Source organism: Entelurus aequoreus, linkage group LG04, assembly GCF_033978785.1.
Source record: "Entelurus aequoreus isolate RoL-2023_Sb linkage group LG04, RoL_Eaeq_v1.1, whole genome shotgun sequence".
NCBI lineage: Eukaryota > Metazoa > Chordata > Actinopteri > Syngnathiformes > Syngnathidae > Entelurus > Entelurus aequoreus.
Window position 1 is genome coordinate 89,236,310 of NC_084734.1, and position 18,875 is coordinate 89,255,184.

The following is an 18,875-nucleotide window of genomic DNA, read 5'->3' on the forward strand; positions in this document are numbered from 1 at the left end:
TTGCTCATACATTTCCTATAGACAAAACAAAAGTGGTTAACTGTATCAGAAATGGTGAGCCAGCAGTGACCTCTGACCTCGCAGATGTTCCTAACAAAGAGTGTAAGCTTTCTCAGTTGTAAAACTAAACTTTTCATTTTTATATCACTTCCTGTAAGTGGAATACCAAGGCGTCTCAAAAAGTTTGTCCATACAGTTTTTTTTAAATGACCTCACCTTGGACTTCCAGGTCAAAGGTCACCTCCTTAGCGTCGTCTCCATTGGTGACGTGTGCGGTGTAGAGGCCCCTCTGCTCTGGCCTCACTCGCACCAACGTGAGGATGCTGACATACCTGAGAGGACAAGAAAGGAGGCTTTAACCTTCGTCTTGTGTTAGGGTCGGCACCGACCCCTTTTAGTTTTTAAATGCATAAAAGAACCACATCAATTATTTTTTTTTGCATCAAGGCTTTTTGACTTTGTCGGGAACTTCTATTACAACAAAATAAAACATTTTTTGTTTTTTTCACTAAATTATAAAATGCTCTGGTTAAAATTAATCGGTTTCGACCCAGTTATAAAAATACGATTATAAAGCAATTATTAGAGCCAAAACTGAACACACTGACAGCCAGCTCCTCTCCCAATAATGTGAGCTTTAAGGGATTCTCATCTGACATTGTTATCCAGCACAAAAACAAAGACGGCATGTCCAGACATGTGAGGTCAATTCAGTATAGAGTAGGGATGGGCGATACCACACTTTTAGGATTCGATACGATACCGATACTTTTTCTTGCATTTTCATCGATACCGATACCTTTGAGACACTTGTGATTTAGGGCTATATAAATAAACATTGATTGAATGATTGATTGATTGATACCATTCATTTCTTATTGGCAATTTTTGTCAGTCAAAAATATTATTACTATTGTTATTATCTAAGACAAATCACAAGACAAATACAGACCATTTATACCACATTCATTATGGTCAATATATAATAAAAGTAAAATTAAAATAAATAACATAAATATGAAAAATAAATTAATATAAACAAAAATATACACATTTTCACTTTTCTTATTTCTCAAAAAAAAAGTCTTGGTAGAAAAAGCTTAAAAAAAACATTTATTCATAACAATGTTATGTTTCAAACCTCTTTGTGGAAGTAAATTTATAACACTTCTCTGAAGCAAAGTCAATAATTTCCTTATCACAATAAACTAGGATTTCCTTGTCCTATAAACCTGCATACGAAAGACAGTTCCCTGAGAAAATGAACTTGGAAAAATTATCTACAAAAATGTCTGACACCATCACACCTTTAGTGTACTCGAGATATGTCGTCACACTTTACTGAAGTCTCAGATTGCTGTTCAGGAAAAGTAACAACGCTGTCGGCTGGCTGTGTGTGTTGCACGTTGACGACGCTCATTGGCTGTCTCCTGTCACGTGACTGGGCCAGCTCTATACTCTGCCAGGTACAGGCCGGGGTGTCCCAGCACATAGTAACTTAAGTAAGTCATCGAAAACATCTGAAAGGGATGCTTGCACCCCCCACACGCCGTTTTTTGGTTTATATCAATACTTTTTTCAGAAAAGTGATGCCAAATGAGTAGCGTGTGAGTATCGATATATCGATACCACAGGATCGATACGCACATCCCTAGTATAGAGTTGGTGACTTGCAGAGTGCACATCTCCAATTTGCAGCATGCAAAAATGAAAAAAAGATTTACAGTGAGAGAAGTTCTTGATAATGTTTTTGGTGAAAATGAGGGAGAGGACACAGAGCAGCATAGTGATACGGATGAACAGGTTTCTGAGGAGGAAGACAATGTGGAGTGTCATCCAGAAGACACAGATACATCTGATGAGGAGGTCATACCAAAGACTATAAAAATGGGAGCCATTACCTCCCTGCTTGGCACTCAGCATCAAGGGTTGGAATTGGGGGTTAAATCACCAAAAATGATTCCCGGGCGCGGCACCACTGCTGCCCACTGCTCCCCTCACCTCCCAGGGGGTGAACAAGGGGATGGGTCAAATTTCACCACACCTAGTGTGTGTGTGACAATCATTGGTAGTTTAACTTTAACTTAACTTGATTTGCTTGATTGGTTGTTGTTTGTTTGACCTTGCAAATCTATATTTCGTGTTATGACTTGTTCTGCTTTTCATTTTGTGTTTGTCTTAAAGTTCTGTTGCTGAAAAAAATACTTTTTAGCCTTTTTCTTGAAGTAAATATACATGGGTCAAAATTGACCCGTAACACCATAGATGTTACTATAGTTCAGGGGTCACCAACCTTTTTGAAACCAAGAGCTACTTCTTGGGTAGTGATTAATGCGAAGGGCTACCAGTTTGATACACACTTAAATAAATTGCCAGAAATAGCCAATTTGCTCAATTTACCTTTAACTCTGTTAATATTAATAATTAATGATATTTACACTTAATTGAACGGTTTAAAAGAGGACAAAACACAAAAAAAATGACAATTACATTTTGAAACATAGTTTATCTTCAATTTCGACTCTTTAAAATTCAAAATTCAACCGAAAAAAAAGAAGAGAAAAACTAGCTAATTAGAATCTTTTTGAAAAAATTTAAAAAATAATTTATGGAGCATCATTAGTAATTTTTCCTGATTAAGATTAATTTTAGAATTTTGATGACATGTTTTAAATAGGTTAAAATCCAATCTGCACTTTGTTAGAATATATAACAAATTGGACCAAGCTATATTTCTAACAAAGACAAATCATTATTTCTTCTAGATTTTCCAGAACAAAAATTTTAAAAGAAATTCAAAAGACTTTGAAATAAGATTTAAATTTGATTCTACAGAATTTCTAGATTTGCCAGAATATTTTTTTTGAATTTTAATCATAATAAGTTTGAAGAAATATTTCACAAATATTCTTTGTCGAAAAAACAGAAGCTAAAATGAAGAATTAAATTAAAATGTATTTATTATTCTTTACAATAAAAAAAATAAATTTACTTGAACATTGATTTAAATTGTCAGGAAAGAAGAGGAAGGAATTTAAAAGGTATATGTGTTTAAAAATCCTAAAATCATTTTAAGGTTGTATTTTTTCTCTAAAATTGTCTTTCTGAAAGTTATAAGAAGCAAAGTAAAAAAAATAATGAATTTATTTAAACAAGTGAAGACCAAGTCTTTAAAATATTTTCTTGGATTTTCAAATTCTATTTGAGTTTTGTCTCTCTTAGAATTAAAAATGTCGGGCAAAGTGAGACCAGCTTGCTAGTAAATAAATACAATTTAAAAAATAGAGGCAGCTCACTGGTAAGTGCTGCTATTTGAGCTATTTTTAGAACAGGCCAGCGGGCTACTCATCTGGTCCTTACGGGCTACCTGGTGCCCGCGGGCACCGCGTTGGTGACCCCTGCTATAGTTAAAATTATTAAAATGAAAAAATAAATAAAACAAATGTATTTAAGAGATGTGTTCTAATATCCCTCAGTAATAGTCAGGTAACACAACAACTATCTGAACTGAACTGTGCCATCACCGAACACCAGACAGCCCATCCAGACGGCTTCCTCATCGTGGCTGGTGATTTCAACCAGGCTAACCTCAAGTCAGTGTGTCCACAGCTACATCAACACATTGACTTTCCTACAAGAGGTAATAACACACTGGACATGGTCTTCACCACTCAGAGAGGAGCTTACAAGGCGTCACCCCTCCCCCACCTGGGTGCTTCTGACCACCTCACTGTCATGCTAATGCCAGCATACAGGCCGAGGGCTAAAGTCACCAGACCAGTTCAGAAGCAAGTGAGGGTGTGGCCAGTGGATGCCTCCTCTGCTCTGCAGGACTGTTTTGACACCACAGACTGGGACATTTTCAAGCAGGCAGCCACCTACAACCACCACATCGACATACAGGAATATACAGAGACTGTCACTGCATACATCACTAAATGCATCGATGATGTCACAGAGACCAGGACCATCACGGTACGGGAAAATCAGAAACCATGGCTGACGGGGGAAGTCCATAGGTTGCTGAGAGCCCGGAACGCTGCCTTCAGAGCAGGAGATGAGGCTGGCCTGAGAACAGCCAGGGCCAACCTGAACCGTGGCATCAGAGATGCTAAGAGGCAGTACGGCAGCAGGATAGCCCACCGCTTCAGTGACAGCAGAGACACCAGGAGCCTGTGGCGGGGGATCCAGACCATCACGGACTATAAACCCCGACCACAGACCTGTGACAGTGACACCGCTCTGCTGAACAGCCTGAATGAGTTCTTTGGACGCTTTGAGGCAAAAAACAGCACGCCTGCACGGAAGACTCCACCCCCTCCGGATGACCAGGTGCTGTCCCTGTCTTCGGCCAGCGTGAGGCGTTCCCTCTCCAGAGTCAACGCACGCAAAGCTGGAGGCCCGGACAACATACCTGGTCGTGTGCTGAGAGACTGTGCAGCGGAGCTCACAGATGTCTTCACGGACATCTTCAACACCTCCCTGAGCCAAGCTGCTGTTCCCACGTGCCTCAAAGCCACCACCATCATCCCGGTTCCCAAGAAGGCTTCCCCATCCAGCTACAACGATTACCGTCCCGTTGCACTGACGCCCATCATCACAAAGTGCTTCGAACGGCTAGTCTTGCAGCACATCAAGTCCATCCTCCCCCCCACCCTGGACCCCTACCAGTTTGCATATCGGGCCAACAGATCGACCGATGATGCAATCTCCACAGCCCTCCACTCAGCTCTCACCCACCTGGACACTAAAGACTCCTACGCCAGGATGCTGTTCATAGACTTCAGTTCAGCATTTAACACCATCATCCCACAGCAGCTGATTCACAAACTGGACCGGCTGGGGCTGAACACGTCGCTGTGCAACTGGCTGCTGGACTTCCTGACTGGGAGACCACAGGCAGTCCGGGTCGGCAGGTACACATCCAGCACCATCATCATGAACACAGGGGCCCCTCAAGGATGTGTGCTGAGCCCCCTTCTCTTCACCCTGCTGACCCACGACTGCACGCCGAAGCACAGCACCAACCTCTTCGTCAAGTTTGCGGACGACACAACTGTGGTAGGTCTCATCCACAATAACGATGAGACCGGCTACAGAGACGAGGTGAGCCAACTGGCCACATGGTGCGGTGACAACAGTCTCTCTCTCAATGTAGAGAAAACAAGGGAGATTGTTGTGGACTTCAGGAGAGCGCACACCCAGCACCCTCCTCTGACCATCAACGGTGCGGTGGTGGAGAGAGTGAGCAGCACCAAATACCTGGGTGTGCACATCACAGATGACCTCTCCTGGAAAACCAACACTGCATCACTGGCCAAGAGGGCTCAACAGCGCCTCTACTTCCTCCGCAAATTGCGAAGAGCAAAAGCCTCAGCCTCCATCATGCACTCCTTCTACCGGGGCGTCATTGAGAGCATCCTGACCAGCTGCATAACTGTGTGGTACGGAGGCTGCACGGCGTCCTGCCGCAGGACGCTGCAGCGCACAGTTAGGGCAGCTGAGAAGATCGTCGGTGCCCCCCTCCCCTCCCTCCAGGACATTTACAACACACGCCTGTCACGCAAAGCACTCCGCGTGGCAGGCGACATCACACACCCCTCACACGGCTTCTTCAGACTGCTGCCATCCGGCAGACGACTGAGAAGCCTCCGAGCTCGAAGCTGTAGGCTGAGAGACAGCTTCATCCATCAGGCTGTCAGGAAGCTGAACTCTCTCCCGGCCCCCCCCCCCCCTTCTCACTCTGCCCTGCAATCTGATCTGAACTGTGAACTGAGACACTACACCCCACCCCCCCCCACCCCCCCCACTCACCCACACACACACACACACACACACACACACACCATCTATCACTTAGCCACTTTACTCCAGACTCAAAATGCTGCTAACTGTTTTAACTGTTTACACTGTTTACATTGCACTTTGCACTCCCATCTAAATACTTGAATACATACGTTGCAATATAGATATTCTGGTAATATCTTCTTCCCCTGTATATTTTTCCCCCCCCTCATGCGACTGTTTACATTGTTGTCTTTTTTTTATTCTTCTTTTACACTTTATATTTATAGACACCGTGGTTGTGAGAGGAACGTAATTTCGTCCACCTGTATGTCCTGTACAAACAGTTGTTTGACAATAAAGCTGACTTTGACTTTGACTTGACTTTATTTATTTATACGATTCTCTTGAGGTTAATTTGACCATTTTTTTAATTGAAATCAAGTGGTATACTGACAAAAAAAAAAGGCCCAATGGCCCACACCAAAAATTTTAAAACCAATATTTTCATGGATAAGGAAGCCTAACAAGGTAACCAAGAGATGAGAAACAAATTAGATGATGGATAATTGTTTTTAGTGTATTTTACAGCTGATTTAAGACATGGGTCAAAACCGACCCGTTAACATAAGAGATGGTAACAGAAAGCTAACACAAGAGGAAGGTTAAATGGACGATGTTGACTTTTTAATTGATTCCCAATGTTGTGCTTCACAAAAAAAATGAGTAGAATCAATCAAACTGATTGGTGAACGACATTTTCTGGAAGTAATGTGCCCTGTACTGGTTTTAATAAGAATTGTTACATAGTTTTTCAACCCAGGAAAATGATTGAGAATGAATTACAATGGATAATTAAAACCCATTGCCACACTGGAAAAACTCACATTCTCATTTCTAGTCAGAATATGTAAACAAACTTAATAAATCCATATCAAATCGCAATTCTCTGAATAGTAATCTTTCAAAGCAAAAATAATTTGTAATGAGCAAATAAATCTGCCAATGGAACGAGCCAAAATGGTCTTGGTAAGATTTCTTAAAATATCACTTAAAACTTATTATTAGCTATACTTACTAGTATTGTGAAGTTTTTTGTCTTAGATCTTGAATGGGATTGTGCTGAAAATTTTAATTTCCCCTCGGGGATTAATAAAGTATTTCTGATTCTGATTCTGATAACAAACTTGTGATGCTCAAAAGTAGTATTTTTTTCCTCAGAAGATATACTGCCAAGAAACAAGTTTTATGTCTCACTGAAAAATGACTATTCAGGGGATTGTGACTGGTATTAATCTTGTTTAGGTATTTTGACTAGAAATTACAAATATATACTTGGTGAAGTTGTGAGTTTTTCCAGTGCATAATACATATGATAAGAGTCAGGGCGTATTGAATATACGTTCATTTGATTTACAACACAGGCCCACAACTCCAAAATGACACAAATCTGCTGTTTATTCATTAATGTTATCTAACTTTATATGTAAACATTCACTGTACATCATAAACAAACATAAAAAAAGTCAATCTAAAAACTTCACAAAATAAAACAGAAAAACATTTTCTTACGTCTGTATTTTTGTGTTATTTTAGAAATATTTTGTGTAATAATTATATATATATATATATATATATATATATATACTAGGGCTGCAACAACTAATCGATTAAATCGATTAAAATCTATTATAAAAATAGTTGCCGATTAATTTAGTCATCGATTCGTTGGATCTATGCTATGCGCATGCGCAGAGGCTTTTTAAAAAAAAAAAAAAAAATTTTTTTTTTTTTTTTTTTTATAAACTGCAACATGTACAAACAGCTGAGAAACAATAATCAAAATAAGTATGGTGCCAGTAAGCTGTTTTTTTCCAATAAAATACTGGAAAGGATAGAAATGTAGTTTGTCTCTTTTATCCGATTATTAATCGATTAATCGAAGTAATAATCGACAGATTAATCGATTATCAAATTAATCGTTAGTTGCAGCCCTAATATATACACAGTATATATATATATATATATATATCTATATATATGTAGATATATACATATATATATATATATATACACAGTATATATATACGCATTGATGTGTGATTTTAAAAAAAATCAGATAAAGTCACAATCTTTTTATTTATAAACTTTGAAAATATGATTTATTTTTGATTCTGAAAAAATATAGGTAACATTTATTTATTCTAAAATATTTTAGACATAAAAATATGTTTTACCAAAAGGCTGAAAATCTGTGCACACTCGGGCCGGACTATTAAAATCATGGCATTAAAACTAAAAAATAAAGACAACTTCAGATTGTTTTCTTTATCTTACTTTGGCCAACAAACACATTCTGAAAATATTACAATAAAAATATAGAAAAAAATACCGGCAGCGGTGAAGTTTAGATCCATGAAGGAAAGAAGTAAGTGAATGAATGTTTATAACGGAGCAAATTTACATATCCATAAACATTTTTTTTCTTTTGTATTATTTTTTTTAATGAATTAAGTAATGTTCATGACAACCTTTTTCTACAAAACAAAATATAAAATGTGAGATATAACAGGATAATGCATACATTTATCATTTGTTTTCAAAACAGTCACAAAAAAGTGGCATACCCAAAATTTACTGTGGGACCTCATTTTTATGACTTGATGGGGTCCCTGGGACCCCATTTGTAAAATTCGTAGTGCCAACACTGATGGAGTATTGGTGCGTGCAAAACAGCAGCAGGCGGCTGTGGCCTGCGGGCCGCTTCTAATCCTAATCAAATATCATCCCGGGGGCCATAAATAATCTGGCCCGCGGGCCTGGACTTTGACACAAAGGGGCTATAGGGATGGTTCTATTGCCTCACAATAAGCCGTGTTTTGATTGACCAAGTTAACAAATGGCTTCTTGCGTTCAAAGGCGAAGATTGTTTGCATTAAACAAGCCTTGTATTTAATTATATGGCACTTCACACAAGCTATACCAACATTTATTCACCCAAGGTGTGGAAATAAAGATACACTACTGTTCAAAAGTTTGGGGTCACATGGAAATGTCCTTATTTTGGAAGGAAAAGCACTGTACTTTTCAATGAAGATAACTTTAAACTAGTCTTAACTTTACAGAAATACACTCTATACATTGCTAATGTGGTAAATGACTATTCTAGCTGCAAATGTCTGCTTTTTGGTGCAATATCTACATAGGTGTATAGAGGCCCATTTCCAGCAACTATCACTCCAGTGTTCTAATGGTACAATGTGTTTGCTTATTGGCTCAGAAGGCTAATTGATGATTAGAAAAGCCTTGTGCAATCATGTTCACACATCTGAAAACACTTTAGCTCGTTACAGAAGCTACAAAACTGACCTTCCTTTGAGCAGATTGACTTTCTGGAGCATCACATTTGTGGGGTCAATTAAACGCTCAAAATGGCCAGAAAAAGAGAACTTTCATCTGAAACTCAACAGTCTATTCTTGTTCTTAGAAATGAAGGCTATTCCACTAAATTGTTTGGGTGACCCCAAACTTTTGAACGGTAGTGTACATAAAGGAGGGTTTTTTCCTGGGGGTGAGGGCATGGGAGGGAGGTGAGCACTTCCTGCAGTTATAGGAGTGTGTTTGTGTTTATGGTTCCTGTGTTGTGACTCCCAACACGGACTATTGTGTTACACTGTGATGACTGACAAGAACTGGACGTCTCTGGAGGCTCGTCTACTGAGGAAGCTGAAGCGCTAATTGCTTACACGTCTCAAGCTGCTGGGTGTGCTCGATGGTTGTGTTCCGTCCTACCTGATCTCATGCTCTCGTCTGTTGATGATGGTTTTGTCTCCATTGATGGCGGTGCCGTCTTTGCTCCAGGTGACCCGAGGGGGAGGGTAGGCGTCCATCTCCACTCTCAGCTCCACGTTCTCCTGAAGCAAGGCCGTCACCTTCTGATCCTCAGCTGGACTTATGGCCACAAAGCCTCGCTCTGGGGGGGTGGGGGGACAATATTCACAAAAGTCACACAAGGAATACTGAGAGTGGGACACGGTAAGGGTGGGCACACTGCAAAAACTGAAATCTATGTAAGATTAAATATCTCAAATAAGGGTGATATTTGCTTATTTTCTGTCTACGGTGTTTCCCACACATTCATTTATTTGTGGCGGCCCGCCACGAAAGAATTAAGGCCGCCACAAATAGATTTGTTTTTGTCCTGTCCAGCTTCTCAGGCAAATCATATAGTTGATGTAGATGCCCATGTTCAGATTTACTTTACAAAAGAGAAGTGTAGGATCAAGATTTTTGGAGCTCTTTGTTCAGTGGATCAGATGTTTGATGAAGCTCTGTGTCTATCTACCACCACTACTGTTTTCTGTTTATTTGTTACTGACTGTGGCAGGACACCTCTGCCTCTGTTTCACTTTATGTTGCTGGTAAATAATATGCTTGTAGTAGTAGGCTTAAGTTAAATTATTTAGTATGCACTAATTAAAGGGGCAGAGCTTTAAGACATTTTAGCTTTTATATTTTATAAGATATATTTTTGTAAGAACCACAATTAATAAATATATTTCAGTGAATAACTTAATGTTCAAATCTGTATATAAATATGTACATAAAGTGTTGTAATTATATTGTAAAATGGATGGATGGATGGACGTTTAAAACAAAACTGTTATTATTAATTAGTAAGTATAAATATTTTGAGCCTTTTTAGAGAAAATCATATCATTGTAGTAAATTATGCAAACTACTCGATTATGTCATGGTGACCAGGCCCATAGCCACGCCCCCAACGCCACAGGTATCTTGGCAGTTTATGGGAAACACTGGTCTAATAAGATAATTCTTCTCACTAAGCAGATTTTATGTTAGAGTGTTTTACTTGTTTTAAGTGTTTTGGTCCTAAATGATGTCAGTAAGATATTACAGCTTGTTGCTGAGATTTGATGACCTATATTGAGTAAAACATGCTTGAAACTAGAATATCAACTGTTGCAAAGCTGTGTCATCAACACTCACAAGTAGAAAACTACTTTTTTAAAATAATCATTCCTTATTTCAAGCATGAAAAAAATAAATTATGACTTTGACACAATTGTGTCTCATAATTAAAACAGATGACAGCCAAATGGACTTTGCTGTTTTATTTTCAATGAAATAATAGAAAATACGTACTCATATAGTAGTACAGTTGGCACAGTACAGTAAACTGACAGTTAATATTTAAACATTTGACATTTCAAACAGTTTTGAACAGAAATAGTTCATGCACATTCAGATAAATTCCTCAAAAATACAATTAAAACAAATTTGGCCGGGGGCCGGGCTGTATATATGCGCACTAATTGACTGAAAGAGCACGCACTTGGCGTGATGATGTCATGCTATCGATGGAAAAATGCATTTTTAGACAATATGATTTGCCTGAGCGGCTACGAGACCCCGAGAGTAACAAGCGCTTGCCTTGTTGCCTTTCCATTAAGAACAATAAACTAGTTTTTAGTATAAGTTTGCTGGTTTCAAGAAATGTAATGCCGAGCACATATCATTATGTCAAGATAATAGCACTAGCATTTACTTCATTTCAGAATATTTTTAAACAAATTGAGCAAAAACATCTTTTTTTCTACCAAGAAAAGTGCACTTGTTATTAGTGAGAATATACTTATTTTAAGGTATTTTGGGGTTCATTGAGGTTAGCTAATTTTACTAGTTTTGGAAAGTCTTCACAAGCCAAATGTTCTTGTTCTATTGGCAGATAATTTTGCTTAGTTGAAATAAAATACCCCTCATTTTGTTTTGTTTTTTCTTGTTTTTGAACACCGACTTTTTGCAGTGCACACACTGTCTTTTCCACTGAGATGTCCAAAAAAGCTGCCTTGTAGTACCATGGAGCAAGGAAGTTATATGAGGATTTCATAAACACAACACACCTCGCGGCAGATTGAATAAACATCCACTAACTTATGATTCCCAGAAGGCGGAAAGAATGTAAAATAAAATTCATTCAATCGGACTCTTTTAGCTTCTCCGACAGAACTTACAAAAAAGGAACCTTATTTGGTTTTTTTCCAGCCCTTCAGAGCAAGGACAAAAGATAATGACAATAATGAAAGTATTTTAAGACAAAAAAAAAAGAAAAAAGTATATAGGTACTATTAATTTTAACTAATCTACTGTAATAGCTAATAATATAAAAAAATGATTATAAAAATAGCATTAACATAATATTTTACAAAATAGATAAAATAATAATTGCATTACTACTATTAGTGCTGTATTAGTTTTTAAACACTTTTATGAAATACTTATATTCAAACATTATTAATTATAAAAATTTTAAAAAAAGTATCATATTATTAGAGTTCATGTATGTCTTTCTAGTATTTTTGTATTATTATTGTTATCAACTATAGTAGTAGTAATAATCTAATCATAACAGTAACAATCATCATATTAAAAAAAACTGTCTGAGAACAAGAAAAAAACTGTCTGAGAACAAGAAGCTAAAAAAATAAAAAGAAAGAAAAATACAATAACCATTTAAGTATATGATTATAATAACCAATATGCCGATAATAAAAATAGAACAAAAATGTTACCTTAAGTAGAAAAACAAACAAAATAGACTAAAATATTTGCATTTTTTATTGTTGTTTGTTTGAGTGAAAAGTGCCTTATGTAATAATTTCATGTCAAGTCATCATTAAATGGCCCTGATATGTCAAAAGGCATTAATAAATCATGTTCTTTTGAATACCTCTATAATTGATAACAGTAATCCAGCCGGGATATGCTCATTTTTAAAATTAGATTTACAGCCCCGAAATATCGTTATTATTTTTATTCCGATTCCCCGCCCTCCACCGTTCGACCAATTAAAAAGTCTGTGAGTGTGTCACATCCAGGTTGTCATTTACGCACCGCCACCTTCGTCATGGAGAGTGGGAGGGGACTACAGAATTTTGACCGCGATTGCAGTACCATTTCTGGCCACATTACTACATATGGCACCTTTAAAGACTGAGCGCTCAATGGATGGTTGGGGTGATATTTTCCTCTTCAGGTAATGCTCTGATAAAGTCACATTCTTCAAACATTCACCACATTTTTCGGAGTATAAGTCGCTCCGGAGTATAAGTCGCCCCGGAGTATAAGTCGCACCGGCCGAAAATGCATAATAAAGAAGGAAAAAAACATACATAAGTCGCACTGGAGTATAAGTCGCTCCGGAGTATAAGTCGCACCGGCGAAAATGCATAATAAAGAAGGAAAAAAACATACATAAGTCACACTGGAGTATAAGTCGCTCCGAAGTATAAGTCGCACCGGCCGAAAATGCATAATAAAGAAGGAAAAAAACATACATAAGTCGCACTGGAGTATAAGTCGCTCCGGAGTATAAGTCGCACCGGCCGAAAATGCATAATAAAGAAGGAAAAAAACATACATAAGTCGCACTGGAGTATAAGTCGCTCCAGAGTATAAGTCGCACCGGCCGAAAATGCATAATAAACTAAGAAAAAAACATACATAAGTCGCACTGGAGTATAAGTCGCTCCGGAGTATAAGTCGCACCGGCCGAAAATGCATAATAAAGAAGGGAAAAAACATACATAAGTCGCACTGGAGTATAAGTCGCTCCGGAGTATAAGTCGCACCGGCCGAAAATGCATAATAAAGAAGGAAAAAAACACATAAGTCGCACTGGAGTATAAGTCGCATCGACCGAAAATGCATAATAAAGTAAGAAAAAAACATACATAAGTCGCACTGGAGTATAAGTCACATTTTTGGGGGAAATGTATTTGATAAAAGCCAACAGCAAGAATAGACATTTGAAAGGCAATTTAAAATGTCTAAAGAATAGTGAACAACAGGCTGAATAAGTGTACGTTATATGAGGCATAAATAACCAACTGCTATGTTAACCTCACATATTATGGTAAGAGTCATTCAAATAACTATAACATATAGAACATGCTATACGTTTACCAAACAATCTGTCACTCCTAATCGCTAAATCCCATGAAATCTTATACGTCTAGTCTCTTACGTGAATGACATCAATAATATTATTTGATATTTGACGGTAATAATTTCACACATAAGTCGCTCCTGAGTATAAGTCGCACCCAACTATGAAAAAAACTGCGACTTATAGTTAGAAAAATAGGGTAGCATAAAGGCTCCCTGGTGTGAGGGCGTGAGCAGGTTTATTTCACGCTTTCACTAACAGAAATAAATACAAGAGATATTAAGTTCCTCTGGAAGAAGCTCCCCTCTTGGCACAACTTGCAAAAAGTTGCAGTAATAAGCACTCCCCTCTTGGTCAGTAAACCACAATAATAATCTATTCGGCTTGAGTTTATTATTGATGTCTGACCGAGCACTGTGATGTTGACACTGGCGGAGGCCGTCTGGTCCTGGACCCCCTCGTGGACTTGGCACACGTAGCTCCCGCTGTGGGCCAGCGTGGCATGAGGGAAGATGAGGCAGGATCTCATGCTCATGGCTGACAGGACATCTGTTAGAGGCTCCACATCTGCAGCCTGGAAGACAAGTTGGAGGTGGTCAAACACTCGTATTGTCACTGGAAGGTCACATGGGAGCAGGGGTGGGCAATTACTTTTTACCGGGGGCCGCATGAGCAACCCGAGCACTGCTGGAGGGCCACTTCGACAATATTTCAATTAAATTTTGCTCAATATTATTTTTGATAAAAACCGTAAGATAAATAATTAGGGATGTCCGATAATATCGGCCTGCCGATATTATCGGCCGATAAATGCGTTAAAATGTAATATCGGAAATTATCGGTATCGTTTTTTTTATTATCGGTATCGTTTTTTTTGTTTTGTTTTTTAAATTAAATCAACATAAAAAACACAAGATACACTTACAATTAATGCACCAACCCAAAAAACCTCCCTCCTCATTCACACAAAAGGGTTGTTTCTTTCTGTTATTAATATTCTGCTTCCTACATTATATATCAATATATATCAATACAGTCTGCAAGGGATACAGTCCGTAAGCACACATGATTGTGCGTGCTGCTGCTCCACTAATAGTACTAACCTTTAACAGTTAATGTTACTCATTTTCATTTATTACTAGTTTCTATGTAACTGTTTTTATATTGTTTTACTTTCTTTTTTATTCAAGAAAATGTTTTTAATTTATTTATCTTATTTTATTTTATAATTTTTTTTTTAAAATTACCTTATCTTCACCATACCTGGTTGTCCAAATTAGACATAATAATGTGTTAATTCCACGACTGTATATATCGGTTGATATCGGTATCTGTAATTAAAGAGTTGGACAATATCGGATATCGGCAAAAAGCCATTATCGGACATCCCTATAAATAATAATAATACTAATAATACTAATAATTAATAATACTTTCATTTAACCTAACTTAACTTTATACCAAAAGCACTGCTTTGGAAATCATTTGTATACCCCTTTCAGAGATCACCTTTAGTTCCCCTTAAACATCCTCATGTTGCACAATGAAATGTAAGCATAGGATGAAGTGTAACTTTCTCTAGTAACAGCATTCCATGATTAATATCAATAAATTAACATTAATAATAAATGACAGTGAAATAAGCACACGTATGACTGAGGAGTCATAGTGTAACTTTGTGTGGTGTTTGAGTCGTCCGACTTTTTGTGTGGCCATAAACGCACCAGTGGTTTAGTGGTATGCGTGTTGGTGACAGATGACAAGTTGGTTTTGGCCTGGTTTGTACGGCAGAAAATGACTAGTTTTTCGAGATAGAAGTGTTTTACTCATGTTTTTGGTGTGGTTATGGCCGAATATAAACAGTTTTGCTCAATAAAGTGATGGATATAATTCCTGGCCTCGAAGCATCTCGATAGACGTTACAATAATTGAACGGTGTTCAATTGAACGGTGTTGACGAACACCGTTAGGGCCGCTTGTTGTCACTGTCACTCAGAGTTGCATTGCAAAATTACACAGAATAAATTTGTTTATTTTGTTTGGAATTCAGGTGGGATTCCATTTGGTGCGCGGCATATATTTGCTGTGTGCAGAGGACGCTTGAGCAGTGCGCAATTGCGCAGGCGCGCACCTTAGAGGGAACGTTGCTTGGCAGTCCATGTCTTGTTGAAAACACGCCATTCCTCATCAACTTTTCTCTTTTTAGCGTCTCGGGTGTAAACCGTGCATCACTTGTCGCTGCATGTGCACCTTCACTCACAGGTTACACACGGACATACGCCCATAAATAACACTTTTCAAAATAAAAGCAGCACAGTTGTATTGTGCGCACGACATTGATGTTTTTTCAACTTTATTTTGTAATTTGTGATTGCAGCTGTTCACATTCACTCACAATCACGCACGCGCATACGTCCACACGGAAGTAATACAAATAACGCTTTTCAAAACAAAAGCAGCACCGTTGTATTGCACACTCGACATAGATACTTTTTTAAAATGTATTTTGTAATTTATGATTGGCCTCACGCGAGCCGGACAGGGACGCACAAAGGGCCGGATGTGGCCCGCGGGCCGCAGAATGCCCAGGTCTGCATGAGAAGTTCATGAGTGAAACCCGAAGCAATGAGTGTCAGGGAGGTGTGTCTCCGACATCTTGATGCGATTAAGCTCGGCCATGAGGGTCTGAGAGTGATGACCGCGATGGGAGACAAGGAACAAAAGCATCCTTCTTCCTGCTTTCCCTCCTACTCACCTCCCCGTTGGGGACGTCCCAGGAAAAAAAGACCAGCTCGGCTCCGTGCACGGTGCAGTTGACTGTCAGCGACTCGCCCTGCTTCAGCACCGTCTTTGATGCGTTGATGTAGGCGTCGATGGCCTCTGGGACTGCAGAGGGAAGTGATGATAACGTGATTTAATAGCATGAACTTACAATGCACTTGATTAGCTACATCTGGACAATCGAATGAGGATCAGAGTCTCAAAGATGTTACTATCATACCAATGGTAAGATGTTATTTTCTGCAGGGGTGCTTCTAATATTTAGGTTGCTGTAGATCAGGGGTGTCCACACTTTTCAATTGACCAAGTCGAAGGGATCTACCTCATTCATATATATCATTTATATTTATTTATTTATGAAAGAGACGTTTTTGTTAACAAGTTCAAGGTGTTTTAATGATAATACAAGCATGTTTAACACATATAGATTCCTTTCTTTCATGAAGGCAAGAATATAAGTTGATTTATTAACATTTGACAAGCAAGGTAAACATATTTTTGAGATTTGAAAATATATACAAATAAAATGTATAAATATAAAAATATGACATAAACATAAATCAAGAATTTGTATAAATAAACGACAATTTGTAAATATATTTTTGAGATTTGAATAAAAATATGCTTGATTTTGTATTTGTATTGAATTTGCATATGTGGATTGCTTTTCTGCTTTTGTGTCGATGAGACATTCCTTCCACAAACCAGATGCACAAATAAATGTTACATGTGACTTGAATGTGGAGTTACACTTCAGCCAGAGCGGTCTGGGTCACAGACAATGCTAATGTATACAGTTAATCTGAAAGACCGCTATACCTTTACCAAACAATCTGTCACTCCTAATCGCTAAAGCCCATGAAATCTTATACGTCTAGTCTCTTACATGAATGAGCTAAATAATATTATTTGATATTTTACGGTAATGTGTTAATAATTTCACACATAAGTCGCTCCTGAGTATAAGTCGCACCCCCGGCCAAACTATGAAAAAAACTGCGATTTATAGTCAGAAAAATACGGTAGTAGACATTGCATGCAGTTGAAAAATCCAACAGGTGAGATGGCAGTAGTGTATTCACTACAGCAGTGTTTCTTAACCATTAGGCTAAGACTCTTTTTGAGTCCCAACTCATTGTTGGGCCGCCAAAAACACATACAATACATGCCAAAAGTTTGGACACACGTTCTCCTCATTCAATGCGTTTTCTTTATGATTTATGATTATTTACATTGTAGATTGTCACTGAAGGCATCAAAACTATGAATGATCACATGTGGAGTTAATGTACTTAACAAAAAAAGGTGAAATAATTGAAAACATGTTTTATATTCTAGTTTCTTCAAAAATAGCCACCCTTTGCTCTGATTACTGCTTTGCACACTCTTAGCATTCTCTCGATGACTCCACATCTGCTCAATCATAGTTCTGATGCCTTCAGTGACAATCTACAATTTAAATAGTCATGAAAATAAAGAAAACGCATTGAATGAGAAGGCGTTTTGTCCAAACTTTTGGCCTGTACTGTGTTGTCTCAGTTGTAGTCCGTATGGGCCAGAGCGGTACTAAGTTGAGATCCATTTTTCCACCACTTGTAGCAGTAATGACAATCTCAAACAAACAGAAGAAGTCTGGAACTGAAGTCATAGCAAAGTTTCTTAAGATCAAAAATTAAAATCAGTATTTTCATTTGCACTTTGATTTTACTGACACTATAGCAAGGAAATAATTTCAATATTAATTTAGTTTATGTTATCACAACATAATTGTATGTAAATTATTTTTCTTCAGTTATCTATGACAGTGTTTTTCAACCTTTTTTGAGCCAAGGCACATTTTTTTCATTAAAAAAATATACGGATTTTCCTGTGTGTAGTGCTTTAGTTTCTCTTGTGCGCTGTTAATTTGGTGACCCTTCCTGTTTTGTTGGTGTTCTCCTGTAGCAGCGTCATGTCTTCCTTTGAGTTCGATTGCCCGCACCTGCTTTGTTTTCACAATCAAGACTATTTAAGTTGTGCGTACGCTATCCTTCTTTGTGGAGACACTGTTGATTGTCATGTCATGACAATCAACTCCGCTCCACACGCTGTAAGTTTTTGCTGTCGTCCAGCATTCTGTTTTCGTTTACTTTGTAGCAAGTTCAGTTTTACTTTTGTTTTGCATAGCCATCCCTATGCTTCAGTGCCTTTTCCTAGCGGGACTTGCCTTTTGTTCATTTTTGGTTTAAGCGTTACATACCTTTTACATACCAAAAAAGGTTGAAAAACACTGCACTAGACAACGGCACTTTATTATAATTATTGATTTGCAAAAAATATTTTTTGGACCAATTAGGTGAAG

At 38.0% G+C, this 18,875-nt stretch overlaps 1 protein-coding gene across 5 annotated transcripts in view; it reads right to left on the minus strand.

Annotated features, from left to right (window-relative positions):
• Positions 1–18,875, minus strand: part of pdgfrb (platelet-derived growth factor receptor, beta polypeptide) — a 153,582-nt gene that overhangs the window by 41,289 nt on the left and 93,418 nt on the right. For all 5 annotated transcript variants that reach the window (XM_062045957.1, XM_062045955.1, XM_062045956.1 and 2 more), the window contains 4 exons: positions 16,509–16,639; positions 14,162–14,327; positions 9,577–9,757; positions 217–332 (listed from right to left, as the gene is read on the minus strand). In XM_062045957.1, coding sequence (XP_061901941.1) covers positions 217–332; positions 9,577–9,757; positions 14,162–14,327; positions 16,509–16,639 — 594 coding nt within the window. The remainder of the gene's footprint in view (positions 1–216; positions 333–9,576; positions 9,758–14,161; positions 14,328–16,508; positions 16,640–18,875) is intronic.